Source organism: Musa acuminata, chromosome BXJ1-1 (genome assembly GCF_036884655.1).
Source record: "Musa acuminata AAA Group cultivar baxijiao chromosome BXJ1-1, Cavendish_Baxijiao_AAA, whole genome shotgun sequence".
NCBI lineage: Eukaryota > Viridiplantae > Streptophyta > Magnoliopsida > Zingiberales > Musaceae > Musa > Musa acuminata.
The window spans coordinates 9,246,707-9,270,319 of NC_088327.1; the positions used below are offsets into that span (position 1 = coordinate 9,246,707).

Genomic DNA, 23,613 nt, shown 5'->3' on the forward strand with positions numbered 1-23,613 from the left:
GTCGAACCGAAATATGAAACCAGATACAAGTATCGAATCGGACAGGACCGTCGAACCAAAACATTGAACCAGATAAAAGTATCGAATCGGACTGGACCGTCGGACCAAAACATCGAACCAGATATAAGTATCGGACCGGATCGAACGGGGCCGTCGGATTCAATTAAAAGACCAAATAATGCAAACTTATTATTATGTAATCGATAAATAATTTTGACTTCCAAAATCAATAAGTACTTTTTTATCTCATGCTTTTCTCGTCTGATAGATAGAAGAAAGAGTTGAGAATGTCGACCACTGTCAACAAATTTTGACTGAGCCCAAATAATAAAATTTATACAGTGATCTCATTTTATCATTCTTTTGAAATAAACTTCTGAAAAGTTATTTAATGAATTGTATAAATATGTATATATTGTATAAAATTTCTATATTATCTAATTAATAATTATCTTAAAATATTGCTTATTATATTAGAGTATGTCATCGACTTAGTTTATTTTGCCTGTGTCGTGCGGCACTCTTGCGTGTCTGTCCGTAAAGGTTAGTCTCTTCGAAACCTTTCATTGTTCCTTAGGACCTACAAAAGAGAAAACAAGTTAAAGAAAATACCTTACTCGAGATCCACAAGCAAACATTTCATGAAACACTTGATAAACAATGCAAATTACAAACATTTTTCCCACTATTCTCTTAACGGGAACCATATAATATAATAGATATAAATAACCTACATGCAAAAAAAAAAAAGAAGCAAATAAGTTGATTTGTGATGAAAATAATAATTATGCTAATAATCTAAAATAAAAATGTAAACTCAAATAATTTATTAAATTTTGGGTAGACACCAGAAAAAAAAATGGTGTTTCCCTTATAGCCATATATTTTTTATATTTCTTTTTGATGATTTATCCAATTAAAAACTACATGCTTTTATCTTTTTGAGTTTATTATAATGTTTAGATGATTCGACCTACCCACAATTTGCTTTTATCGTCGTTGTCTCTTGTTATATTTTAAGTATGAGTTTAACGATGTTCACTTATGAGTGGAAGAGTATAAATATTGTTAGGTTTATATTATACATCTTCAACAAAGGGGCAAGACTCATGATAGTTAGATATTTATGTGAATTCAATGATATTTCTATTTAAAATCAACATATATATTTTTTTTCAAAGCACAAGTGGTGAAGATGAAATTCAATCCAATGATTTTGCGATAATCTATTAAAGACTTTACCATTTAAGTTAGCCAACACATTTGTTAGTATATTTTCAAGTGTGAAAATGAGTATAATATCATTCATTATTGGTGTAATTATATTAATATTATTTGTTTAAACTTCAAACTTAATAAACAAAAAGTGATTTTTAAACAGTAAATATATGGTTTTATATTTTTTTAATGTGATAATAAGGACATTTATATTCAGATTTAACATATATGTAGCAAGATTCTAAAATAGAGCATAGTTGTGCCACTTATGAGTACAGCTATATTTTACATCAAACTTTCACAATAGAGAGACAACAAACTCATAATAGTAAATATATACTTTTCATCTTTTTATACTAATTTATTGATATTTGTATTCAATTTTAATTTATTCTTAGCATGCTATAAAAATGGGTGTACCCATGTTAATGTATATGTAATGACATAAATGTTATCCAATCTATACAGTTTTAATTGGTTTTATGAAATGTCATTATATTCATATTTTTAATTTTAATTTATTTTTATATATGATATTATAATAAAAATGTAAAGATATTCATGTATGAGTATAATGAAGAAGAAAGGTTAGAGTTTTTTGTTTTACAAAATTAAACATATTTGGGTGACCCAAGTAATTTTAAAAAATGGGATGCTTCATAAAAAAAACCCATAAAATGATTTTTATGAATAAATCATTCATTTATTTTTCTTAAAATATATGATCAACAAATAAAATAAACATGAAAAATTATTTACACTGAGAATTTCGCTTTTTTTTTTAACATTTATTGGAAGGAAAAAACATATTTGTTAGCAAATAACTAAAAGAAAATTCTTCATTCCCCTGTCATCGTGACCGTTCGTTTCACCGATTCGGTGCAATCTCAACCGTCAGTCTCTTCCTACATTGGAACGCGTCGCTGCTCTTTAAGGGGAAACAGCCGCCGTCTCCCCGTCGGCCGAGATTTACATGCTCCTTTGCCGCTGTCGCCGGTGGTTATCTGCCTTCGCTCCTCGATCTTCCATCTGCCGCCGTCGCCGCCTCTCCTCCATCTTTCCGTCGCCGCCGGTTGCCGACATGGGAAAGAGCGTCGCCCGTGGCGGTTCTTCCGAAGCTAAACCCAAGGAGAAACCCTCCCCAGTCTCATCCCACAAAGACGAGGCCTACCTTGACGCCGTCATCCAGAAGCGCGTCCGCCTTTTCGAGTCCATCCAAGCCCAGCAGAAGGCGGAGCGGCTCGATCTCGACGGGGAATCCATTAGGTACGTGTTCTTTCCCTTTAGTTTAAGGTTCTTTTTTTAGTTCTTGATATTTTCTAATTCTAAGGCATACTGGACATTCTTGACACGATCGACTAGTAGTCTAGAACAGTATTAATTGTTTCAACACAGTTATCGATGAGGACTGCTCAAGGGTTTAAGGAAGTAATCAAGGATTCAAGAAGGTCAACGGAAACCAATGTATTTATGCTTTATAGTTTCTATATTGTAAAAAAGCATTTGTGACGAGTTGCCATTGGAAGCCTTACAGGGATTGTTTAACTTTTTTCATAGGAACTAAATCTAATATACTAAAAGAAGATGTCTCAAGGGCACCTTTTTGATAAATAAAACTACTAAACACATTTTATATTTTTGACAGTATGAAAGTCGCTCATGATGACATGTCAATGTTTTCAGATTCTGAAGCTTCTTATACTAAAATTCGGGGTTTTGCCTCTTATGCTTAACACAGTGATCATGAATTGGTTCTCCTTTGCATGTAAATTCGTTCAAACTTGTAATTTCTAATACATTGCTTTGCTTTGCTATTTGTTGCTTTCTAGAATAACATTGCCTGATGGCACAATCAAAGAAGGGAAGAAGTGGCTAACGTCACCCATGGATATTGCTAAGGAGATTTCGAGTGGGTTGGCAGCAAGTGCATTAATAGCTCAAGTAAATTTTCTTTTTTATCCTCACGATCATCTTTTACAGTAATGTCTTTCTCATTACTTGCTTTTTCAATTTTAACCTTTTTTAATGCCCAAAGCACTCTACGGAAAGCTAAAGACAAAATACAAGTTGATTATGACACCTTGCAGTGACCTACTAACATGATCATCTTATTTCAATTTTTTTTCTCTTATTTTTGCATCAACCTACCAGCAGGATAATCTTATCTCATTATTTATTCTCTGATTTTTTAAGGCTGTGGTGATAAATGTGATATTGTTTTTAGTTCTTTCCAATACCTCATTTGGGTCAATACTTTATAGCAAGGATCACTGTTTCAGATATTGAACCCATGACGGTGACTGGTATGTACCAGTTGATATCAGTGCACTAAAACACAAGAGGAATAAGAAGAAGGAGAAGAGGAAGGGGCGGTGGAGGAAAAGGAGGAGGAAGAAAGACGAAGGAAGAACACAAGGTGCTGGGGGAAGAGGAGGAAGTGGAAGGAGGAGAAAGGTAGAATAGAAAACAATAAAGAAGAGGAGGATGAGGAGGCAGAGGAGGAGGAAGAGAAAGAGGAGGAAGCGTACTCGGTGGTGGCGCACGATGGGGGGAAGCGGTAGGATGTGAAACACACAGAAGGCTCGTGTTCGGGTGAGGATGGCTCGTAAACGTGATCCATAAAGTTTTAATTAATTTTGTTTAACGGGTCAGAGCAGATCGTCCGAACGAAGGTGGTCTGTGTACTCGTTCATGTTCACGCTTGGGGCCTGGGTCGATACATACTGTATCTGATTTCTTATATCTTCTGTCAACATCACTTTATTTGTTTGATCATGCATCTAGTCTGGCAGGGGACATCAAGGCCTTTTGCTGAGGATTTAAATGAGACTCATGGTTCGTTATTTTATCTTGGCCACTTTTGGTCATGCTTCTTTAACCACTCCATCTGATACTTCAATTTATTACTTGCATAGCAAATTTACTACTAGCAGTGTGTTCTTTGTTTAAAGTTAATTTCTTAAATTACCGAACTAAAACATTGAGCAAGGTTTTATTGCTAAGGAGCTTTAGACACTTTAATAAATGGGTGCCTAGGGCCTGCCTGTGGCAACTATGAGTACTAGGAATAAGTATTCTATTTGTTATCTGGAAGCTGATGTCTTAGTCATTCAACCATGCAAATCAGAGTTATATTAACATCTCTAAATGAACAAAAATCTGTTATCGTGCAATTGATGGGTGGATGACAACCTTTTACATTAAGGAAGAATGATTTCACAGAGCAGTAGAGCACAACTCTAGGCTTTACTATCAGTATCTTGGTTAATCTGCTTATTTAGTCCTTTTCCACTAGGCATTATGTTGTCCGTCCTTTCTCTGTCATGATCAGTAACATTATTTTTCCCTTAAAAAGAGTATAGGTGAGCCTATTGACTCTCCTTTCTTGTGGATAGAACTCTTCATGTTAGATTGGGATTAATTTATTCTAAGATTTTTATTGATGAATAACACAGATTCTAACCGGGGATAAAGCAACAGTCCCCTGTCTTGCCATTTGGCCATGTATTTGCGTGCAACTTTGAATATGAATTTATAGGTTTCCAGATCTGCACTAATTAGCATATGCTGTTTAGTTATGTTGTTTCCACTGTTCGGTGATGGCATCTTTGTTTGAGCTTCTTATGCTGATATCAAATGATCATTTTTACAATTGCTTTTTTTTTTTTTCATCTAAGCTATTGTAGCTGCCTGTTTCCTCTTCCACAGTGTAAGAACATAAATTATGTTGCATGATTATGATAATCATTTCCTCCATCTACATATCTTTACAGGCCTAATGTACATTAGAGAGGAAACCACCAGGAGCAGGCATCCTTTTTATAATTTTTTTGTATTCTTTAAAATATTCTCTTTTATGTAATGACTTAATTTTACACTCTAGGCTAACGATTCCCTAGCGAACCATTTATACATGATCTTTAATCTTTTTTTTGCTTTCATCGGTTGAAAGGTAAATGGAACATTCTGAGCAGGCATCCTTTTTACAATTTTTTTTGTATTTTTTAAATATTCTCCTTTATGTAATGACTTAATTTTGCACTCTAGGCTAATGATTCCCTAGTGAACCATTTATAATGCTTCAACATGATCTTTAATCTTTTTTTTTTGTTTTCATTGGTTGAAAGGTAAATGGAACTCTCTGAGCAAGCATCCTTTTTATAATTTTTTTGTATTTTTTTAAATATTCTCCTTTATGTAATGACTTAATTTTACACTCTAGGCTAATATGATCTTTAATTTTTTTTGCATTGGTTGAAAGGTAAATGGATCTCTTTGAGCAGGCATCCTTTTTATATATTTTTTGTATTTTTTAAATATTCTCCTTTATGTAATGACTTAATTTTACACTCTAGGCTAGTGATTCCCTCATGAACCATTTACAATGCTTCAACATGATCTTTAATCCTTTTTTTTTTGTTTTCATTGGTTGAAAGGTAAATGGAATTCTCTGGGATATGACGAGACCTCTTGAGGGTGACTCAAACCTTAAGTTGTTTAAGTTTGATGATGCTGAAGGGCGTGACACCTTCTGGCATTCTAGTGCTCACATCCTTGGACAGGTGCTATCATGCTCAGATCTCATTTCTTTGCTTCATATTTAAAAATTAAAAATCAATAAATTCATATGATGTACAATTATGCCTGTGCTATCTTCATAGCTCTTTATATCTGTTACAATAACCTTGGGCCTCTTCTTCATTAACAAAAATTTGGTTGTTGTTTTTGTAATTTCAGTCCCTTGAGATGGAGTATGGGTGCAAGCTATGCATTGGGCCATGTACTACACGAGGGGAGGTGCTTACATGATTGTTTGGTCTACTTTTCTGGTCTTTGCATCTCTTTTGTGATGCTAATGACTGCTTTGCAATTCTAGTTTTTGTGGCTTTACCTTTTCTTATTGGTTAATAAGGATATGTAATACTGATTAGTAATGAGGTAACTTAATCTTTTCCAATCATATGGGCATGTGCAGCAGTAGGTAAAGATCTTGCTGGTGTATTAAGTTAGATTGAGGACGCAACAACATGTTGCTACATGATTGTAAATTCTTGGAAACAGAACTATCACATATAGGGTACCACTATTGAGCTTGAACAAGTAATATGCATTGATGACAATTGACAACTTGAAGGTGATATTATTCATGGGAAAAACATACCTTTGTTTGTGTTGTCAATATAAAACCATACCAGAGACATTATATGATTTATGCAATTTAAAGATTCGTATATTCCTTAACATGTATGCAACTTATCTGTATGATTAGTTCTAGATGTTGCCATGGAAAAAAAAATATATAGTTTTTTGGTGTTAGTAAGTGCTTCATATGAGTTGAATATGCAAAATACATGCAGTACAGGAATTTTCTAGATGTGTAGAATGATCTATGGGTTTAGAGAAGTACAAGTCAAAATTATGTTAACTTTGATTTCTCTATATTTATTCTGAACCTTTACTGTTGCCTTCTTTTAGTTGTTGCATTTCTGCTGCTGCTGCTTTTGCATTTTTTTTTTGTATTGTTATAATAGCTTTCTTTCTTTTTCTTACATGGTGTCAATATCATCTTCATGTTTATGTATTTTACAATGAACACAATTCTCTAACATGTCTGCTAATAACCCCAGCAATATTTTTTTGTTGCATCTCATAGTTTGATGTTATTTCCTAAATCATATTTTAATAGTTGTCGTTCAAAGTTTTCTTGCTTCGTTGATGTGTGTGCCTTGCCTGGTGTTTTGTTCCCATGCTCCAATAGCATCTAATGCTTTCATGCATCTTGAGAGTTGAGCTTCTGATAACTTTCATTCTTCCCATAAGCTCTGGCTGCTGAATTGCTTATTAATCAAGGCAAAACAAACTGAAACCAACAGTTTATGAAAAGGAATCCAACCTACTCTTAGGGTAAGTGATCAGCTTCCACTATATAAACTAAATAAGATTCATCAAGTCAATTTGTCCCACTCAATCGAACAACCGAAGTTAAAATAATTTGGAGTATTTTGAACTTTAATCAACAAGTTCTTTTTCCTTGTGCTTTAGATATTAGCTCATGACTCTTATGCAAAATACATGTCTGATGGAATTTGAAATATCTTTAATTTAAATGCTTGTTAAACATCCTGTCCAGTGGTCCATTTGATGGCATTTTATAGAGTAAGGATGCTGCAGTCAGTGACTCAGTTGTAGTTAAGAAAGCATATGCTGCATTTAATCTCTTCTACATGTTGTATAGGTGTTTTAGTGTATTCATAGAAACACACTACATTTTATTGTTATTGAAGCTTGATGTTGCAAATTTTATCTTGGTGATGAGTTGTATATTTATTTCATTGTAGGGTTTCTACTATGATGCATTCTATGATGAGTTGACATTGAACGAGGAACATTTTAACCAAATTCAGTCTCGGGCAAGCAAAGCTGTTGGAGTATGATATTTTTTTTCCTTTTTATACTTTTTAATTATTTTCACCCTGTGTTGTCTGATGTTTGAAATATAAAATTTGTAGTGTAGATATTTTATATTTTGATTGATGGATTTTGTTTGTATAAAAATATTTTTTGTTTTTAAGATAGGGAGAAATTCAAAAAATTATGTGATGATGTTGAGGCTCAAGAAATGCTTGAAGCATGTTCATCTAGCTCACTAGTCATATTTTTCACTACTTAGGGATGGATCATGTCAGAACAAAAGATGCAATATTTGATTGCTGGCAAGAACTTATTTTAGTATTCCTATTGTTGAAGTTTCTAAGACCGGGCTTCCCCTCAGAAGTTCCTTTTCTCTGTACCTATATTACATTGTTACCTGGTCCACGTGAAGCTTCCTCATGGAAAAGCATGTGGGCTTCCAGGCTGGTCTTTATGGGCTATATGTTGATAATGTTGTAATGGTAAGCAAGGTTCGTAATACCGTACCGTACCGGTATTTCGATCTGGGCTCGGTACCGGTACGGTACGGTATACCGAGCGGTACACTCAGGTGTGCCGAGTACAGTGCACTGCTACAGCGCTACAGTGCACTGCTACAGCGCTACAGTGCTCTCGGACCGGTAACAGGCGGTCCGCGTACCGGCAACCTATCGGACTGGTACATACCGCCCGTACCGGGCGGTACAGTTCGGTACTGCAGACCCATTGGTTAGCATATCCATGGTTGAGAGTTAGCAAGGAATACAAGAAAGTGGAGGTTTAAGTAATCTAGAAGCTCAAAGATATTGTTATATGTCTTTATACATAGATAGATACAAGTATTCAATGTACATTCAATTATGTGTGTATATACATGTAAATTGTAAATTATTATGTGTACACCTTCACTCTTTGCTCCTTAGAAGAGTATCTATTATATATTCTCATTACTTTCATGTAACTATATGATGAAAAGATGTTTGGTTCAATATGACTGTCTTGGAGGAGGTTAACAAAAAAAAATTATAACCTTTATTTCTCAATTCTTTTGGGACGATCCATCTTAGCCATTCGTCAATACATTCCATAGTTAAAAGTTGAGAGAATAATATAACTTCTAGCTGTTTCCATTGCATGCAGGCATGCCTATTTGCATCTCTGTTTGTACATGCAAACATCAGCCAAGGCTAACATGCCTTCTCTCTGAGAGAAAGTGGATGATTGTCGATCTTTTAAGAATTCATTCAGTTTGCTTTCCAGTGCAAAATTTTTCTTTACTTTGCAACTTCTGCAACTTTTCTGGGTTGCCCCTCCTATGTATGCCACATATGGTATATAATACATACAGTACAATTCTGATTATGTTTCCTTTAAATTTCTGATTCAGGAAAAACAACCATTTGAGCGAATTGAGGTGTCCAGGGAACAAGCACTTGAAATGTTTGCTGAAAACAAATTCAAGGTAACTGATACTTTCTAGTGGTTTCTTTGGGATGAGGTAGATGCTTTACAAGAAGTTCTGTGTTTTTTAGCATTAAAATTGAAGCGTTAAAATATTGTACTATTTTTTTCTTAAAGGTCAAACATATTAGGTATTAAACTACTACTTATTTATTGTATAAAATAGTTTTCTCTTGCATAAATCTTTTATCTGCTAATATAGCCATTCTCTTTCTTTGCAAGTTACCAATGCATATTGAGTTTACTAACTACATGCAGGTCGAAATCATCAATGAATTGCCCGAGGACAAGACAATTACTGTTTACAGATGTGGTCCTCTAGTTGATCTTTGTCGTGGGCCACATATTCCCAATACATCTTTTGTTAAAGCAATTGCTTGTCTAAAGGTATCCTTCATGCTTTAGAATTTGTTGTTGGATTTATAATGTGATAATATGAGATAATATAAGATTCAAATATAGGCTTCATCTTCATATTGGAGAGGGAAATCTGATCGCGAGAGCCTCCAAAGAGTTTATGGTATATCTTTTCCAGATTCCAAACGTCTCAAGGTGTGGCTCTCATTCAACTTTAAATGTTGGTATTATCAACTGGATGTCACTTTTCTATCTTGTACTACTGTTTTTCTGTTTCATTTTACACTGGATAACAAGTTATTGAATTCACTTTATGAACTTATATTTGAATTGTTTACATCTCGGTCGAATATTGGTTTTGGCAAGTGGTCAAACGACTCAAACCAATATTGATTTGTTATACCTGGTTGAATACTGATCTGTAATGTCTGGTTATCACCAGAAGGAATAATAAAAATAGTCAAATACCAAGCGGTTCCAACCTATATGGCCCAATACTGGGGTTTGGTTAGATCAGTAATTATTGATCTGTATGTACTGGTTCGATTGATATTTGAAACCTCAATCTGTATGTTATCATTTTCAAAGTCATTCAACTCTGAAAGTCTCCATGTTCATTCGAAAGAGTCTTTTTTTAACTCATTGGAACTATGCTTAGTTTTGAACTTCACATCTATCCAATTTTGAATGAAGTGTCTCCATGTGGTCACTACAATTGCTAGCCATTGTGGTGGTCGTTGGTGTTGCTTTCATGAACTTTGATGAAATACTTGACTGTGGCAAATTATTAGTATATGTTTAAAATTGGATGTCTTGCTAGAGAGTTACACAAAAATTCGTCATAAGATTGATTGAAGAAACACTTTTGTACTGTGAGTCAAAGCTTGGTTTCATGACTTCCCATTTCTCCTGGCCTAGAGTGTCAGTATTAGGCTTCATCATGGAGCAACTTCTTTTTTTCCCTTCCTAAGGTGGATCAGATGAGTTTTGACCAAGGACTGCTGTACCACCTGAAATGGTACAAGCGGTATGTAATGGTCCGAGCATAGGCCGATATGCGGACCGCTCCTTTTTCAGGTGGTCCAATTAAACTAAGAAAAATTATAAAAGTGGTGGGGCCCTATCCAACTTAGCATTAAAAAGGAACGTTTGCAAGCCCTCTTCTCGTGTGCGATGCTGATGCCGTTGCTGCTGCTGCCACTGCCTCTGCCTCACTGTTGCCGTTGCCACTCCTGCTGCTCTGCTGCCGCTTCGTTGCTGCCCCATCGACACTGCCGCTGCCGCCCCCTTCTCCTCTTCTTTCTTCTTCTTCTTTTTTTTCTTCCTCCTCCACCACTTCCTCTTCTTCCTTCCTCCTCCTTCCTCTGTTCCTCCATTGCTCTCTCCTCTTTTTCCTCTTTTTCTTCCTCACCGAAACGCTGGTATATACCAGCGTACCATGTGTCGGTACATTGGTACTAACTGGTATATATCGGTTCGATAGATCGAGACCAGTCCAGTACCCGAAACAGTGAACCTTGGTTTTGACTGTGCTGCCAAAAACTTGGTTGTGAATCAATTTGTACGTGGTAATCCAGTTGGCCTCTTTCTACTTGATCCTATTATTTCATCCGCATCTCACCCTATACTGGGGTTACCAGATGTAGTGGCCACTATCTGTGCCCTCTTAGCAACCTCCTTGCCCAAATCATTTACCCACAAGTAGTTTCCATCTCTAATGATCCTTTTAGTTCAGTATTAGTTTCTATATTCATAGTCCTGTGCCTAACCTGTCCACATTTGGTCTCCTTATCAAAGGCTGTCCATACTTCATCAGTCTCTATAGGTGGTCAACTGAAAAGTGGCAGGTGACAAGTGAAATTATTTTGTGAAGCCCTCTTTGTGTCTTTTCTTACTAATTATCATACATTAGTGTTAAGGGCCTTTTTTTTTCTTTTAATTCAGAAATTTGCTTAACATAGGTTCATTTGCCTTTTCTTTTGGTGTTCTTTAAAATTAGAAAAGTGCTGTTCTTTTTTTGAGTTTTTGAACTTTTGGTGTTATCTTAAGTTCTTAACTCCAACTTGAATTTCAAATGCTAGCCACTTAATGTGTTGAACAAGCTCGTTTTCCATTTTTGGTCCTGGAATTTTCTGAAGTACAAAATTTATGTTTTTAATTCTTAAGATAATGAAAAATTTTAAATTAATCAAAAAAGAGAAAAACCCACCAATATAATTTTATCCCATTTGGCAGAAGAAGAATTATGTCTAACTGATATTTAAACTAGTTAACTCATCTCTTATAGTTTAAATGGCCCATGATTATTTGGATCAGTTCTGTTATTATTTTACTAGCAGATTCCTATTTTTTGAATTAGTTGGAACTTATAGTAACCCCAATTTTCTTCTGCACAAGGTGAATCTTCTCTTCTGCTCTTTGGGTCTGTCATCATATTTGATGTAGTTCTTCATTTCCTCTAAGACATTTTTTCTGAATTTAGTATTTATTGATGTTCTTGAGTGGAGCTTAAAGTCACTTGAGAAACGTTTGGCTTTCATTTTAGTTGGTTTATTATTGTCAAATATTGGGCTAAGACTTAGTACATTGAAACTCCCTAGATCCCATGTTGGCAGAAGCCTTTTTCACTGTATCATTGTACCATGCTTTTATAATTATTTTCAAACGTTAGTAATTTGAGTGACTTTATCACTCCTTCGTCTGAGTCAATACTTTACTTCTCCAGTAATTTTATAGTCCTGGTTCTACAGTTTGAATTTTGGAAATCAACAATCTGATTGAAGTTTGTCAAAAGATGCTTTCAAGGTTGTAGTGTCACTGGAAAGGCATTCCATTTGGGGTGATATGCATTACAAGAAATGCAAGGTCAGTGGTGATTTGTTCTTTTAACAACAAAAAGAGGACCACCACCATAAATGTTTTTCACAGTTTTTCACCTGTAGTTCTTGATGCCTAGACTTAATTTATTGCATAATTTCAGTTGTCTCTAACTGGTTTGTCAATTTTGTTTTATCCAAGTTTTTATTTAAGCATAGTTTAACTGGGCGGTGAATTAATTGTGTGATAATTGCTGCATGCTTGATAGTAGAGTCATCATCTGATGATTGCCATTAATTTGTCTGGTTCAGCATTTCTACACTATGGTTTGAAGTTTGAACAATCAGTTACATGTGCGTTAACACTGAAGATACTTTAATTTCTGTTCTGTGTCCTTTCAATATGTTGCTATTGCTTTCCCTGTGAGGAGAGGATTCAGAATTCTGAAAATGCTGTTTCTATAATCTTTTTGTCTTTTGTTAACCGTCATCCTTTTATTATGTTTGCTAGTGCTTATTATTTGACATTTTTGTTTGTAGGAATATTTGACCCAGCTAGAGGAAGCAAAGAAACGTGATCACAGGATATTGGGACAGAATCAAGAGCTTTTCTTTTTCCACCCACTTAGGTTATTTCTGACATAGTGCCTCATACTTCTGTTTTGACAACTGCCTGCTGGTGGAATAAAAAATGATTTTTTTCGCTTAATATTCAGCCCTGGAAGCTGCTTCTTTCTTCCACATGGAACTAGAATTTACAACAAGTTAATTGAGTTCTTGCGAGTACAATACAGGGATAGAGGATATCAGGAGGTTACTTTCTTTCTAAAGTTCATTTGTGTATTCATTTGCAGCATAGATGTCCATTCCCAGACTTTAGATGTCTCTTTTTTTTTTTCTGTCCATTTAACTTGTTCTGATCTTCAGGTTCTGTCACCAAATATCTACAATATGCAACTATGGGAAACTTCAGGACATGCTGCAAATTACAAGGACAACATGTTTGTTTTTGAGGTGATTTTGCATTGGTGTTTTAATGAACATTGTCTGCAGAAAAGTTACTAGTTGCTTTGTCAGCTTTGTCTTTGTACTTCCACATGTTATTTTTGTTATGGTAACCGTCTTGAGTGCAGATAGAGAAGCAAGAGTTTGGATTGAAGCCAATGAATTGTCCTGGTCACTGCTTAATGTTTGAGCACAGAGTTCGTTCGTATAGAGGTGAGCTAATTTCTAGTTAATAACAAGGAACCAAATACGGGTTGGTACATATCAACCGGTATTTTCTAGTCCGACCAAGAACTGGCATCGGACCATATAGCCAGTACCAATTGGTGTTGTTATTTCATTGTTTTATTTCAATACTAGGCGATATGGGTTCGTATATCATCCATATCTGTACATTATCTATCCCAACTGGTTACTGATACTTGTATCATACTGAGTTTCTAATCCTTGGTTGATACTTAATATCATAATACTATTTTGTTTAAGCAAATGCTACTGTAAGTCTAAATATTTCGATCATTGCTATACCAGTGCTGAGCCGTATGTGGCATTGAGTAGAATGTGCTTGATTCGGGTCACACGCTTGGCACTAATAGACACTCCAAATCAATTTTTTTTGGAGGGGGGAGTTCAAGATTTTTTGCATTTGTGTGTTCTTTTGCACCAAAGAGCAATGGTTAAACCTAGTTTGATATCAGCAAATTGTTGATGGCTATATGCCATACTTAAGTACTTGCCAGTTTTTTAACTATTCGTGCACAATGGGTAACTCTAACTGATAAACAAGTGGCTGTGATGTTAACATCTTGTTGGTGCTAGTAGGCCATTTAGGTAACAGCCTCACTATCAAAGTTGTTGAAATTTTGAGAAATGATTATGCTTCATATTTGGTGCATACTTCAAAATAATTGTGGATATGTTAGGATACTTTAACAAAGCATGGACTGTATGATACGCTAAGAAAGAGAGGGGAAGAAGAAAAAACAAATGAAAGATAAGGAGGAAACTAGACTTAGTGTCCTTTATGCTTTGATGGCCTATGGCTGTTTCCTGCTTGTCCCAAATTCAGTGTCAGCACGTCTCTTTCTTCTTCTCTTTCCTTCCACTTGTTTGCAATAATTTGATAACGTTAGTGTGAGTAGTGAGATGGAATGTTCTATAAATATAGTTGGTCAGTCCATTGATTCTTTAAAAAAACTGGCTTCCCTTCTTCATTAAACAGCCTGATTAAAGAGGTCATCTGGTTTATTGCCAAGCTACTTATCCATCCGCTTGGATATAAAACTTGTGAGCAGATGATTATGGCCCTAGACAAGGTGTTGAAAGTGACTGTGCCACATAAGGTGCCCATCTAAAATTGATTTCGTCGAACATGTTTTGTCGAAATATGATTAAGAGCACAAATCAAATAAATTTTGTTACCCAAACTCTATAGGGTATGGCTAAAATAAAAACCAGTGTTATGTTAATCAATGATTAAGTAGCTAGGGTTTGCCATATCTCAGTTGAGACTTGGAACTACTGGTTTCAAAAGCCGATTTGGTCATGGTTCAGACATATTGTGTGGTAGTTTCATGGCAAAATTGGATGGAAATCCTTTGCCTTGACTGCTCAATGTGCAACATCTTTGACAGCGTTAAATTGTTCTTGCAGAATTGCCTCTTCGGTTGGCTGATTTTGGTGTTCTGCACAGAAATGAGCTTAGCGGTGCACTTACTGGTTTAACACGTGTGAGAAGGTTTCAACAAGTAATCACAATCATCATCACAAATTGGATTCAACATTTGACATTGCATTACTATTTATGGGATTTTGTTAGTTCTGGATTTTTTTAAAAATAAGATACACTTATTATTTTACAGGATGATGCTCACATATTTTGCAGGGAGAACCAGGTATATCTATACTGATTTTATGTTTCAAAATTTTGAATGATTAATTGTTTTTATGTCCATTGCATCCACTCTGTAATAGAAAAGCTTGACAATGTTATAGTTTTTCTAAAATCCTTACCTTAAACACATCATCATGGAGAATGTTTAGAAAAGTAGCCAGTGTTTTTTTAATGAAAAAAAGCCAATGATATTTTCAGTTTGCATCATCTTATTTTTTATCCATCAGTTATATTGAAGTGATGGGACACTATGACTTGTTTGTCCTAGTTTTCTTGAAGCTTAGCGTGTTTAAATGTTTCTTTATAAGAACGAGAAACTACAAAGCTGAATTTTTGAAATGGCAAATAAATATGCCAAGTCCTTTTCTCGAAGATGTTTTAGACATCACGAAGGTTAGGATTATTTCATTGCCATTGCTTTTAGTTGTCCTCTTGTTATCTGGGTTTTTAGTATTAAATAGGTCTGAATCTTGTTATTGCTTTTTGTCCCTCTTGTCCACCAATTTAATTGCTGATTCTGTTCTTGAGGTTGCAGTGGGTCCACATGAATTAGTGTATGATGTCAATAGGACTGTTGTTCACCCGATACACCGATTTCAATGGACAGTATCGTGTATAAGAGATTTTAAATGGTTTTGTACAACACTAGTGCTAGTTATTTGTGCCAGCAGAAGTGCCTTTAGCTTTTGCAATTTTGATGAATAGCATGCACAAGTTTGACATGACAAACTTGGAATGAATTTATGGTTTTAACATTGATAATACAGTATATTTGTGGAGGCTATTTCCAATTTTCCAATCTGTCTGGATTATGATGATAACAGCTTTGTTGGTACTTTTTCCTGTGTTAATTTTTAACTAATATGCTTATATTTATGTTCTAATAGTTTTTTTATTAAATTTTATGCACTGTCAGAAGACTCAGAACTACTTTGTACACTTAGTATATTCAATTTCACATGCATCTTTAGTGTTTTCTTGTCATGGCTAAAGTTAAAAGTATAATACATTTGAGATACAATGGTGGAAACTAGATTACCATTTTTATTTTGTTTTATTCTTGCCTTTTCTCTATTTTTGTACATGAATAAGATAATGTTGACACTTCTTTTAGCCAAAATGGTCTCTCATCTTGATACATCTTGTTTCTTTGACTACAGATTAAAGAGGAGGTCAAGAACGTTTTGGATTTCATTAGTTATACCTATGGTATATTTGGATTTACATTTGAGCTGGAGTTGTCAACGGTATGGTACTTTGCCTTAGCTTCTGCATTGTCCATTTATCTTTGAAATTAACTGAGGCGATGGATTTATTGGTTGAAGTTTTGTTTTCCTCTGTGTTAGTTGGTGGTTTGACTGAACCTGGGTTCTCATGTCATATTGAAATTGTTGACCTGGTAGTAATCCATTTATGGTTCTTTTGTGATTTATTAAACACTCTGGCTTTCATAGTGTTTATTGTTCCTTCTGAAGACTGGTGGGAAAAACTACTTAAGAGATTCATGCTTTCTTGCAGAAAATGATGTTTTTAAGAGGAGAACCTGGAAAGGATAATACTGAATAAATTTGTGAAGTAGATTGATGGATGTATGTTTAATTCTCTTATTGGATGTTAGAGCGATCTTTTCAGGGACAAATTCACTACCTAAATCGTTGCAAAATATTATCCAAGCTATTGTACCTAAAAATAAAACTAATAGCCTAACATATCTGAAAATTTTCAATACAAGAAACCTTTTACAAAAAGAACATTACATTTGTGCCAAACCAAAGCTGAGATAACCATGCTAGGAAAAGCAATATTTATATATTTATTGGGTTATGCTGGGTGGCTGGAAGTCTTTATTAGTCACTATCTGAACTTTTGATCTATTTTATATGCAACATGGCAGTATATAACAACAAATAAAGGTCTATTAAACATCTGAAAGAAACATTGAGGGAGAGAAAGGTGATTTGGAAGAAGAATTGAAGATAGAAGCTGGAAGAAAGAGCTAAAGGGGAAGAAGAAAATCTGACAAGTCATTTCATTTATGTGTCACAAGCAGTTGACCTTTGTTTATCTTAAACAAATCACAACCTTTTACTTAAGAAAAAAAAAGCTTGCAGCTATTTTGGTATTTCTCAGCATTAAGTCACTTCTATCAGTCCTCACCGTGAAGCCATTCACTATGTTGAGCTTCCATTAGCTCAATCCTATACCATATGAAACTGACAGAAAAAATATGGAATCTGAAAAAAACTTGACTGTTCCTCTACTGGTTAAAGAGTGTCTTTCTTCTTATTTGAATCCAGGTAGAATTCTTTATTAGAGAAAACCCTTTAGGTAAACAATCTGATAATCCCAAGAAAAATCTTGCTCAAGAAAATCTAATTGCAACATTTTTTACCATGGATAGTAAATCTGCCATGAACATAACAAAACTAATGAAAATAGATAAATATAGCTTAAACATGTTATAACTTATGCTCAACCTTTTCTGTCCCAGATCCTATTTGGACTTCTTTGTAAGATTTTAGCTGTATCACTTATTATTTTTATGTTGCTCACTTTTATATTCCTATGAAGTTGTAGCTGATATAGTTAATTGTTATTACGACAGCATCTACCTTTTCTTTCTTCCATAATATTGATGAAATAAGATTGTAAGATGATATGCATCATTGTGTCAAAATAAGAGAACATTTATTGAATTTGTAAATGTCTGAGATTTTAAATGTGCTGCATTTCTTCTCTTTCACCTGATATTTGTTTAATTATGCCCATGTTTGAGCATTGCTTAAAATAAAAATGTGAAGATTCATTTGATGTTTGGTTATCACATGTTGTATATTATATAGTAACTCTTGTCTTGATGTTTTGATGATGACTTGATGGATATACAATTTTGGTATGGGTTGTATTGTCTCTACCATCAAATCATATTTAAAATTGTAAAATTGAAATATTAATATACTGTTATCTATCTAGCTTCATTAGCTGAAGGTGTAATGATTTATAATAATATATTAATCAAATAATCATTTGGTTTTAAAACATGTGAATTGAAGCATTAGTGATTGCAAGTAAGTCAAAGTATTTCATTAATTGAGTAGTGAATTAATTACTTTCTATTTATACTTCACTAATTGAAGTAATAATGATTGTATTAGTTAATTGCCTTGATTTAATTATTTATTAATCATAGTCTTAAATTCTTAAGGATTATAACTTGTGTTATTTGGTTTCTGTGCATGAAGGCTTCTTGTATTTTTTGAAGGTCTGACACTTGTGTATTTGTATCTTGTATCATCATTTTTCATAGGATACCACTTTATAGAGCCTTTAATATGTATTTGTATTGTTGAGCTTTCTTATTTCCAGTTATAAAAGGAATTTGTTGTAGTCAAAACTCAAAAGCCTCGAAATTAAAAGTTTTTAATGTGGTTCTGAACTGGTATATCATGTGCTGACCCATCTTGAACCATAGTGGATTATGTTATTAGACATAGTATGCATTATTAGCCATCACAAGGCAGGAAACATGCACTCAGCTGCTTGTAGTTTGTGCTTTGCATCACCTGTTTTGTGTCTCTAACATGTTGAAATTTGATATGCTGCTGTGTCCTGGCATGTCAATCCTCTCCTTGAAGCTGGTAAAAGCCTAGATCTTAACTAGTTCGACAGTTTTGATGATATTTGATTACTTCAGTTGCAGCCTAAATGTACATGATCATTTGTCTTGTAACTAAAGATCAAAATGTTCAGATCATGATTTTCTCTGATAACTTTGAGTCATTTGGTTGGTTATTTTGGATATGTTTTTATGTTGATTTGTGCCACTTGTAGCTCTGTTGGCATGGTCATTGTGGTCGATGTTTTTAGTTCTTTTACTGGTTTACCTTTTCCCACTTTTATTATGTTCTTGGAAAATGCAGCGTCCTGAAAAGTACTTGGGAGACATAGAAACATGGGATAAAGCTGAGGCTGCTCTCTCAGAAGCTTTAAATGAATTTGGGAGGCCATGGCAGGTACGTAAGTTTGAAGGTCATGCTGATATCGAAACTGAAATTAATATTTTGAAATCCTTAACACTCTAAAGCTGATTGACAACCTGCTCCAAATAATTATTGTGTACACGATTAAGGCATTGGAATGTGCTACTTGCTATGCTTTATATTTTGGGATAAAGATTGTCATTCTTGACTCACATGCTACAATCATTATGGATTTTTGATGCATTTATGGATTCAAATACTGGAACATACTAATAATTCTGACTGGTGTGTATTGGCATGGATTAAAATTAAGGTGTCTCTAGCTATGGATGGTCCATACTGCTGCATATGTGAACTAGATCATAGATTGCTTGGTACAAGGTGAAATGTTCTGAACCAGCAATTTGTTAATTATTGACTCAGACCAGTTCAATTTTAAGCGATATTTGACTGGTTCAGTGAAAAGTTAGACCGGTTCCGATGGTGATCTTGTACAGGTCCCAGCTGTGAGATTTGAAATCTGGGGGGGGCGGTGGGGGTGTGTGTAGTGTAGGGAGGAGGGGAAGGGAGCTTTTTAAAGGAGTGATGGAATATGTTATTGGCTTCTAAAGTTTTTGTGGATGTCTGTTTGTTGTTTTGCACCCATGATTAAAATTTTATGATACAATTATTAATTCAGCACGATGTATTTGATGGACTCACTCATTGATAACTAGCTTGTCATGTTTTCATTAGGTTCAATCTTATTTTTTATTTCAATAGTGTAGCATATAGGAGTCAATTTCGATTCAGCATGATGTATTTGATGGACTTGTTAATTGCCCTTAAACCCTATTTGTCTGGTCCTCAAAGTTCTGTTTTCAAGGGTTCTTCTCTAAGGAAATGGATTAGTAGTTTCAGATATCTGCTTTGTTCCTATAATGTTTTTTTTTTTTTTACTTATGCCAAAAATATGTTATCATCTTCATATTGGTTCAGCAGGTCCTGATGTTTTGATTGGAATCCAAGACTCATTGTTTAAATGCATCACTGGTTTAAGCATTTTTGTAGTATATGAAGATTAATTACTTCCTATATATAAATTTAACAAAAAATCAGTTATTACACAAGCAGCTCTTGCAAATGCTTATAAGTATTTTGTTAGACTTAATTATGTTCTTTAATATTGTAAGCAGAGCACGCGGCATGCCTGTCTTCTCAGTTGTATGTTCGTGCCCTATGATTTTGAAACTATTTTCCTTCATGTTGTTTCTGTAATGCGCTTGTTTTTTTCTTATTCAGTAGTTGTGCACATTATATACATGATTAACTTTAAGAAATAGAAATCCATAGCAAACTTTGAAAAAAGATTTGAAAGAATTATTGAAACCTAATACTACTTTGTGCCATTCTCCTAAGGCAGATGTTAACTTTTAAAGGAAATCTGTTTTATTTAGCGTGCAAACTTTTTCTACAGATCAACGAAGGAGATGGTGCATTCTATGGTCCAAAGATCGATATTGGTGTTTTTGATGCATTAAACAGAAAATTTCAATGTGCAACTCTACAGGTTATGCATTGGAAAATGTACATAATGTTTTACCACAAAGAATCCCTTTTCCTAACTTGTGGATATGTTGCTGCAGTTGGACTTTCAACTTCCTCTTCGCTTCAAATTGTCTTACTCAGCAGAAGATGAAGCTAAACTTGAAAGACCTGTGATGATTCACAGGGCTATCTTAGGCTCTGTTGAACGAATGTTTGCCATTCTTTTGGAACACTATAAAGGAAAGTGGCCCTTCTGGCTTAGCCCTCGTCAAGCCATTGTCTGTCCTGTATCAGAAAAATCTCAAAGTTATGCCCAACAAGTAAGAAGCTTCCAAATAAATGCTTGTTTATTCTTGTATTTTTCAGCAAAAGAACACTATAAGAAGTTTCATTTTCTTCCCAACTTAACCTTTTAGCAGTTGATTAGTTTTGCTTATGGTATGCTATTTCTTGTTTTGTTCTAACTTGCTAATGGACATTAGTTCTTTGACTTGTTTTTCAACTGAGTATGCCACATCCTGTAAATTTGCAACTTGTTCCTGGGGAAATTAGATTTGGGTGCTTGTTTATCATGCTAAACAACAATCTTCCTGAAATAAACATGAGTTATATGACATCCAGATCTCTTTTGTTACACTATAAACATATAGAATTACAAAGATCAAAGAGGCTGCCGACCATCTTCCCATTCCAGATCTCTTTTGCACCATGTCATTCACAAGGCTCTATACATGGGCACACTTCATGGACAATTGGGCATACATCTCTATAGTTTGATTTTGCTGATACAATACTTATCAGTCAGTGCTCACTGGCATAATTTGGCAGAAAAATCTTTGCCATGAATAATCCTAATTTCCTATACATTTATCTGTGTGCCGTGTAATGGTTTTTTATGATTATCCACTTCTTTTATGTTACTTCAGGTACATGATAAGATACACCAAGCTGGTTATTATGTTGATGCTGACCTAACAGACAGAAAGATACAGAAAAAGGTACATTCTTGTTCCTTGATGTTGGATGACTGATTCTTAGTACGTTCTACATGCATGTTGTTCTATCAAGACTATCATGATAGGCAAATTTTTAGGATGTTCTCAGATGTCTAGAAATTCAGTAATTATGAGCATGTATATGCTGTAGAATCTTTTAGTTGTAATGATCAATAACATTATTTTTCTGATTATTGATGTGCAATTTTGATATTTGAGCTATTTGTGCAAAGTTTGTGTTACAAGAACATCTGATGCGGTGAGTTAGTGCCCTTGTAGTGTTGGGCTATCACCGACAGACTAGAGGAAAGGTTCTTATTATGGCTTTAAAGAATATGCAGTTTACTTTAGTATGGCTATTATGCAACTTGAAATATTAAAACAGATTTAACTCATCTGTATGAATGATATATGCAATATCCACATTATGATGTGTTGCTTGATAGTTCGTTGGTCCCTAATCGGCATTCAGTGCTTAAAGTTTTTATTTACTTAATAGATGTATGTTTGATAATTATTGAATCCTTGTTCATTTTTCTTTTTGATAACCTTTGATTTGTGATTGTAAGGAGTCACTTTATCTTTCATGCCTGATCAATATGATATCTTTGTATTTAAATTTGTTCAAATTTGGTAGGCATTGCATGCCTCGATCATTCTTTAGGAGAGTCACTTTTATCTTTGATGCCTAATCTGTATGATATCTTTGTGTTTAAATCTGTTCAAATTTGGTAGCATTGCATGCATTGATCATTCTTTTCTTTAAATGAAACTTGAATTGTATAAATGTGTGCAGAATCTGTTATAAACTAGCTGTCTTATAGTCCTTGAGATGTAGAACTGGATTGCAGCTGAATAAATATCAACAAATACCCTTCACACAAAGTTGGAATAGAAATCTTCGTGATATAAATAAATGTCTCATATGATCTTTTTTGAGATAGTTTTAAGTACGAGTCGCTTTGTATTTGTTTGTCTTACGTGTACATCATCTTTGTTCATGTTTAAATTTGTTCATCTTTTTGTGGCAGTACATTTGGGAGGAAACGATTTTTGGAAGGGAAAAAAATTGATGCCTTATTGTCTATATTTATGTTTCTCTATATTTCGATCAAGAAACCTTGATTTTTCAGGAAAAAAGCATTTGATTTATTTGTTTATCACAGGTACGTGAGGCTCAGTTGGCACAATACAACTACATATTAGTGGTGGGCGAGGAAGAAGCCAAGACCGGACAGGTTCAACCTTTCATCTTCCATTTGGATAATATCACGAGATACACTAAATTACTTAGTATAAAGAAACCGATCAACGAAAGCTTGTCTAGTAGACTAATTGACATGCTTCTTCCTGTCGCTATCTTGATGCAGGTAAGCGTCCGCGTCAGAGACGGATCGGATCATTCTGTAATGAGTCTGGAGGCTCTCCTCGAACATTTCAAGGAGGAAGTTGCAGCCTTCCATTAAATGGTTCAAAAATTGCCAAAGTCTTTTTCATACTTATTTTATTGTGGATTTATCTCAATGCTAGTGGGCTTTGGGTGGGTTAAAGATTTCAACAGTGAAATTGTGGATTTATCGCATATGTACTGTTAGTTCCTAGTTTGAAGCTGACGGCTGCTATTTATAGGTTGTCTTATTTTGTATTTCCATACCATTGTCTTTGTACTATGAACCACTACTCTGGCCAGATGAATTGACGGTGGATTTGCTTCATGTTTAAGAATCATATAGCGTAATCAGTCTCGTGTCTAAAGATAAATATAAACATAGGCTAATGGATTCCACTTTCTTCGATAATGGTTTCTTGATGAGTTGGTTCGGAGATGAGATTAGCCACAAAACCGTGTTCTAAAGAAAACAAGAATAGTCAATTTTTATATTTGACGTGGGGGGAGTGAAATGGGTAGGCTTTGAAGATCATTAAGTGTCGATCGTGACTGTCTGATG

At 34.5% G+C, this 23,613-nt stretch overlaps 1 protein-coding gene across 1 annotated transcript; it reads left to right on the forward strand.

The window, feature by feature from the left end:
* The first annotated feature begins 2,157 nt into the window (after positions 1-2,157).
* Positions 2,158-23,379, forward strand: LOC103994044 (threonine--tRNA ligase, mitochondrial 1). Its single transcript, XM_009414311.3, has 21 exons — positions 2,158-2,484; positions 3,048-3,159; positions 5,655-5,780; positions 5,956-6,015; positions 7,557-7,646; positions 9,017-9,091; positions 9,349-9,477; positions 9,553-9,642; positions 12,804-12,892; positions 12,980-13,076; positions 13,191-13,277; positions 13,397-13,481; positions 14,922-15,016; positions 15,131-15,163; positions 16,323-16,409; positions 19,083-19,175; positions 20,599-20,691; positions 20,768-20,989; positions 21,596-21,667; positions 22,831-22,902; positions 23,035-23,379. The coding sequence occupies exons 1-21, from the start codon at positions 2,192-2,194 to the stop codon at positions 23,128-23,130; spliced, it is 2,196 nt and encodes a 731-aa protein (XP_009412586.2). The 5' UTR covers positions 2,158-2,191; the 3' UTR covers positions 23,131-23,379.
* Positions 23,380-23,613: the final 234 nt, after the last annotated feature.

Coding starts and splice junctions, on each gene's coding strand:
- LOC103994044 (XM_009414311.3), top strand. CDS start 2,192: ATGCTCCTTTGCCGCTGTCGCCGGTGGTTATCTGCCTTCGCTCCTCGA. Junction 5,781..5,955: donor GTGCTCACATCCTTGGACAG/GTGCTATCATGC, acceptor TTGTAATTTCAG/TCCCTTGAGATGGAGTATGG. Junction 12,893..12,979: donor TTCTTTTTCCACCCACTTAG/GTTATTTCTGAC, acceptor CTTAATATTCAG/CCCTGGAAGCTGCTTCTTTC.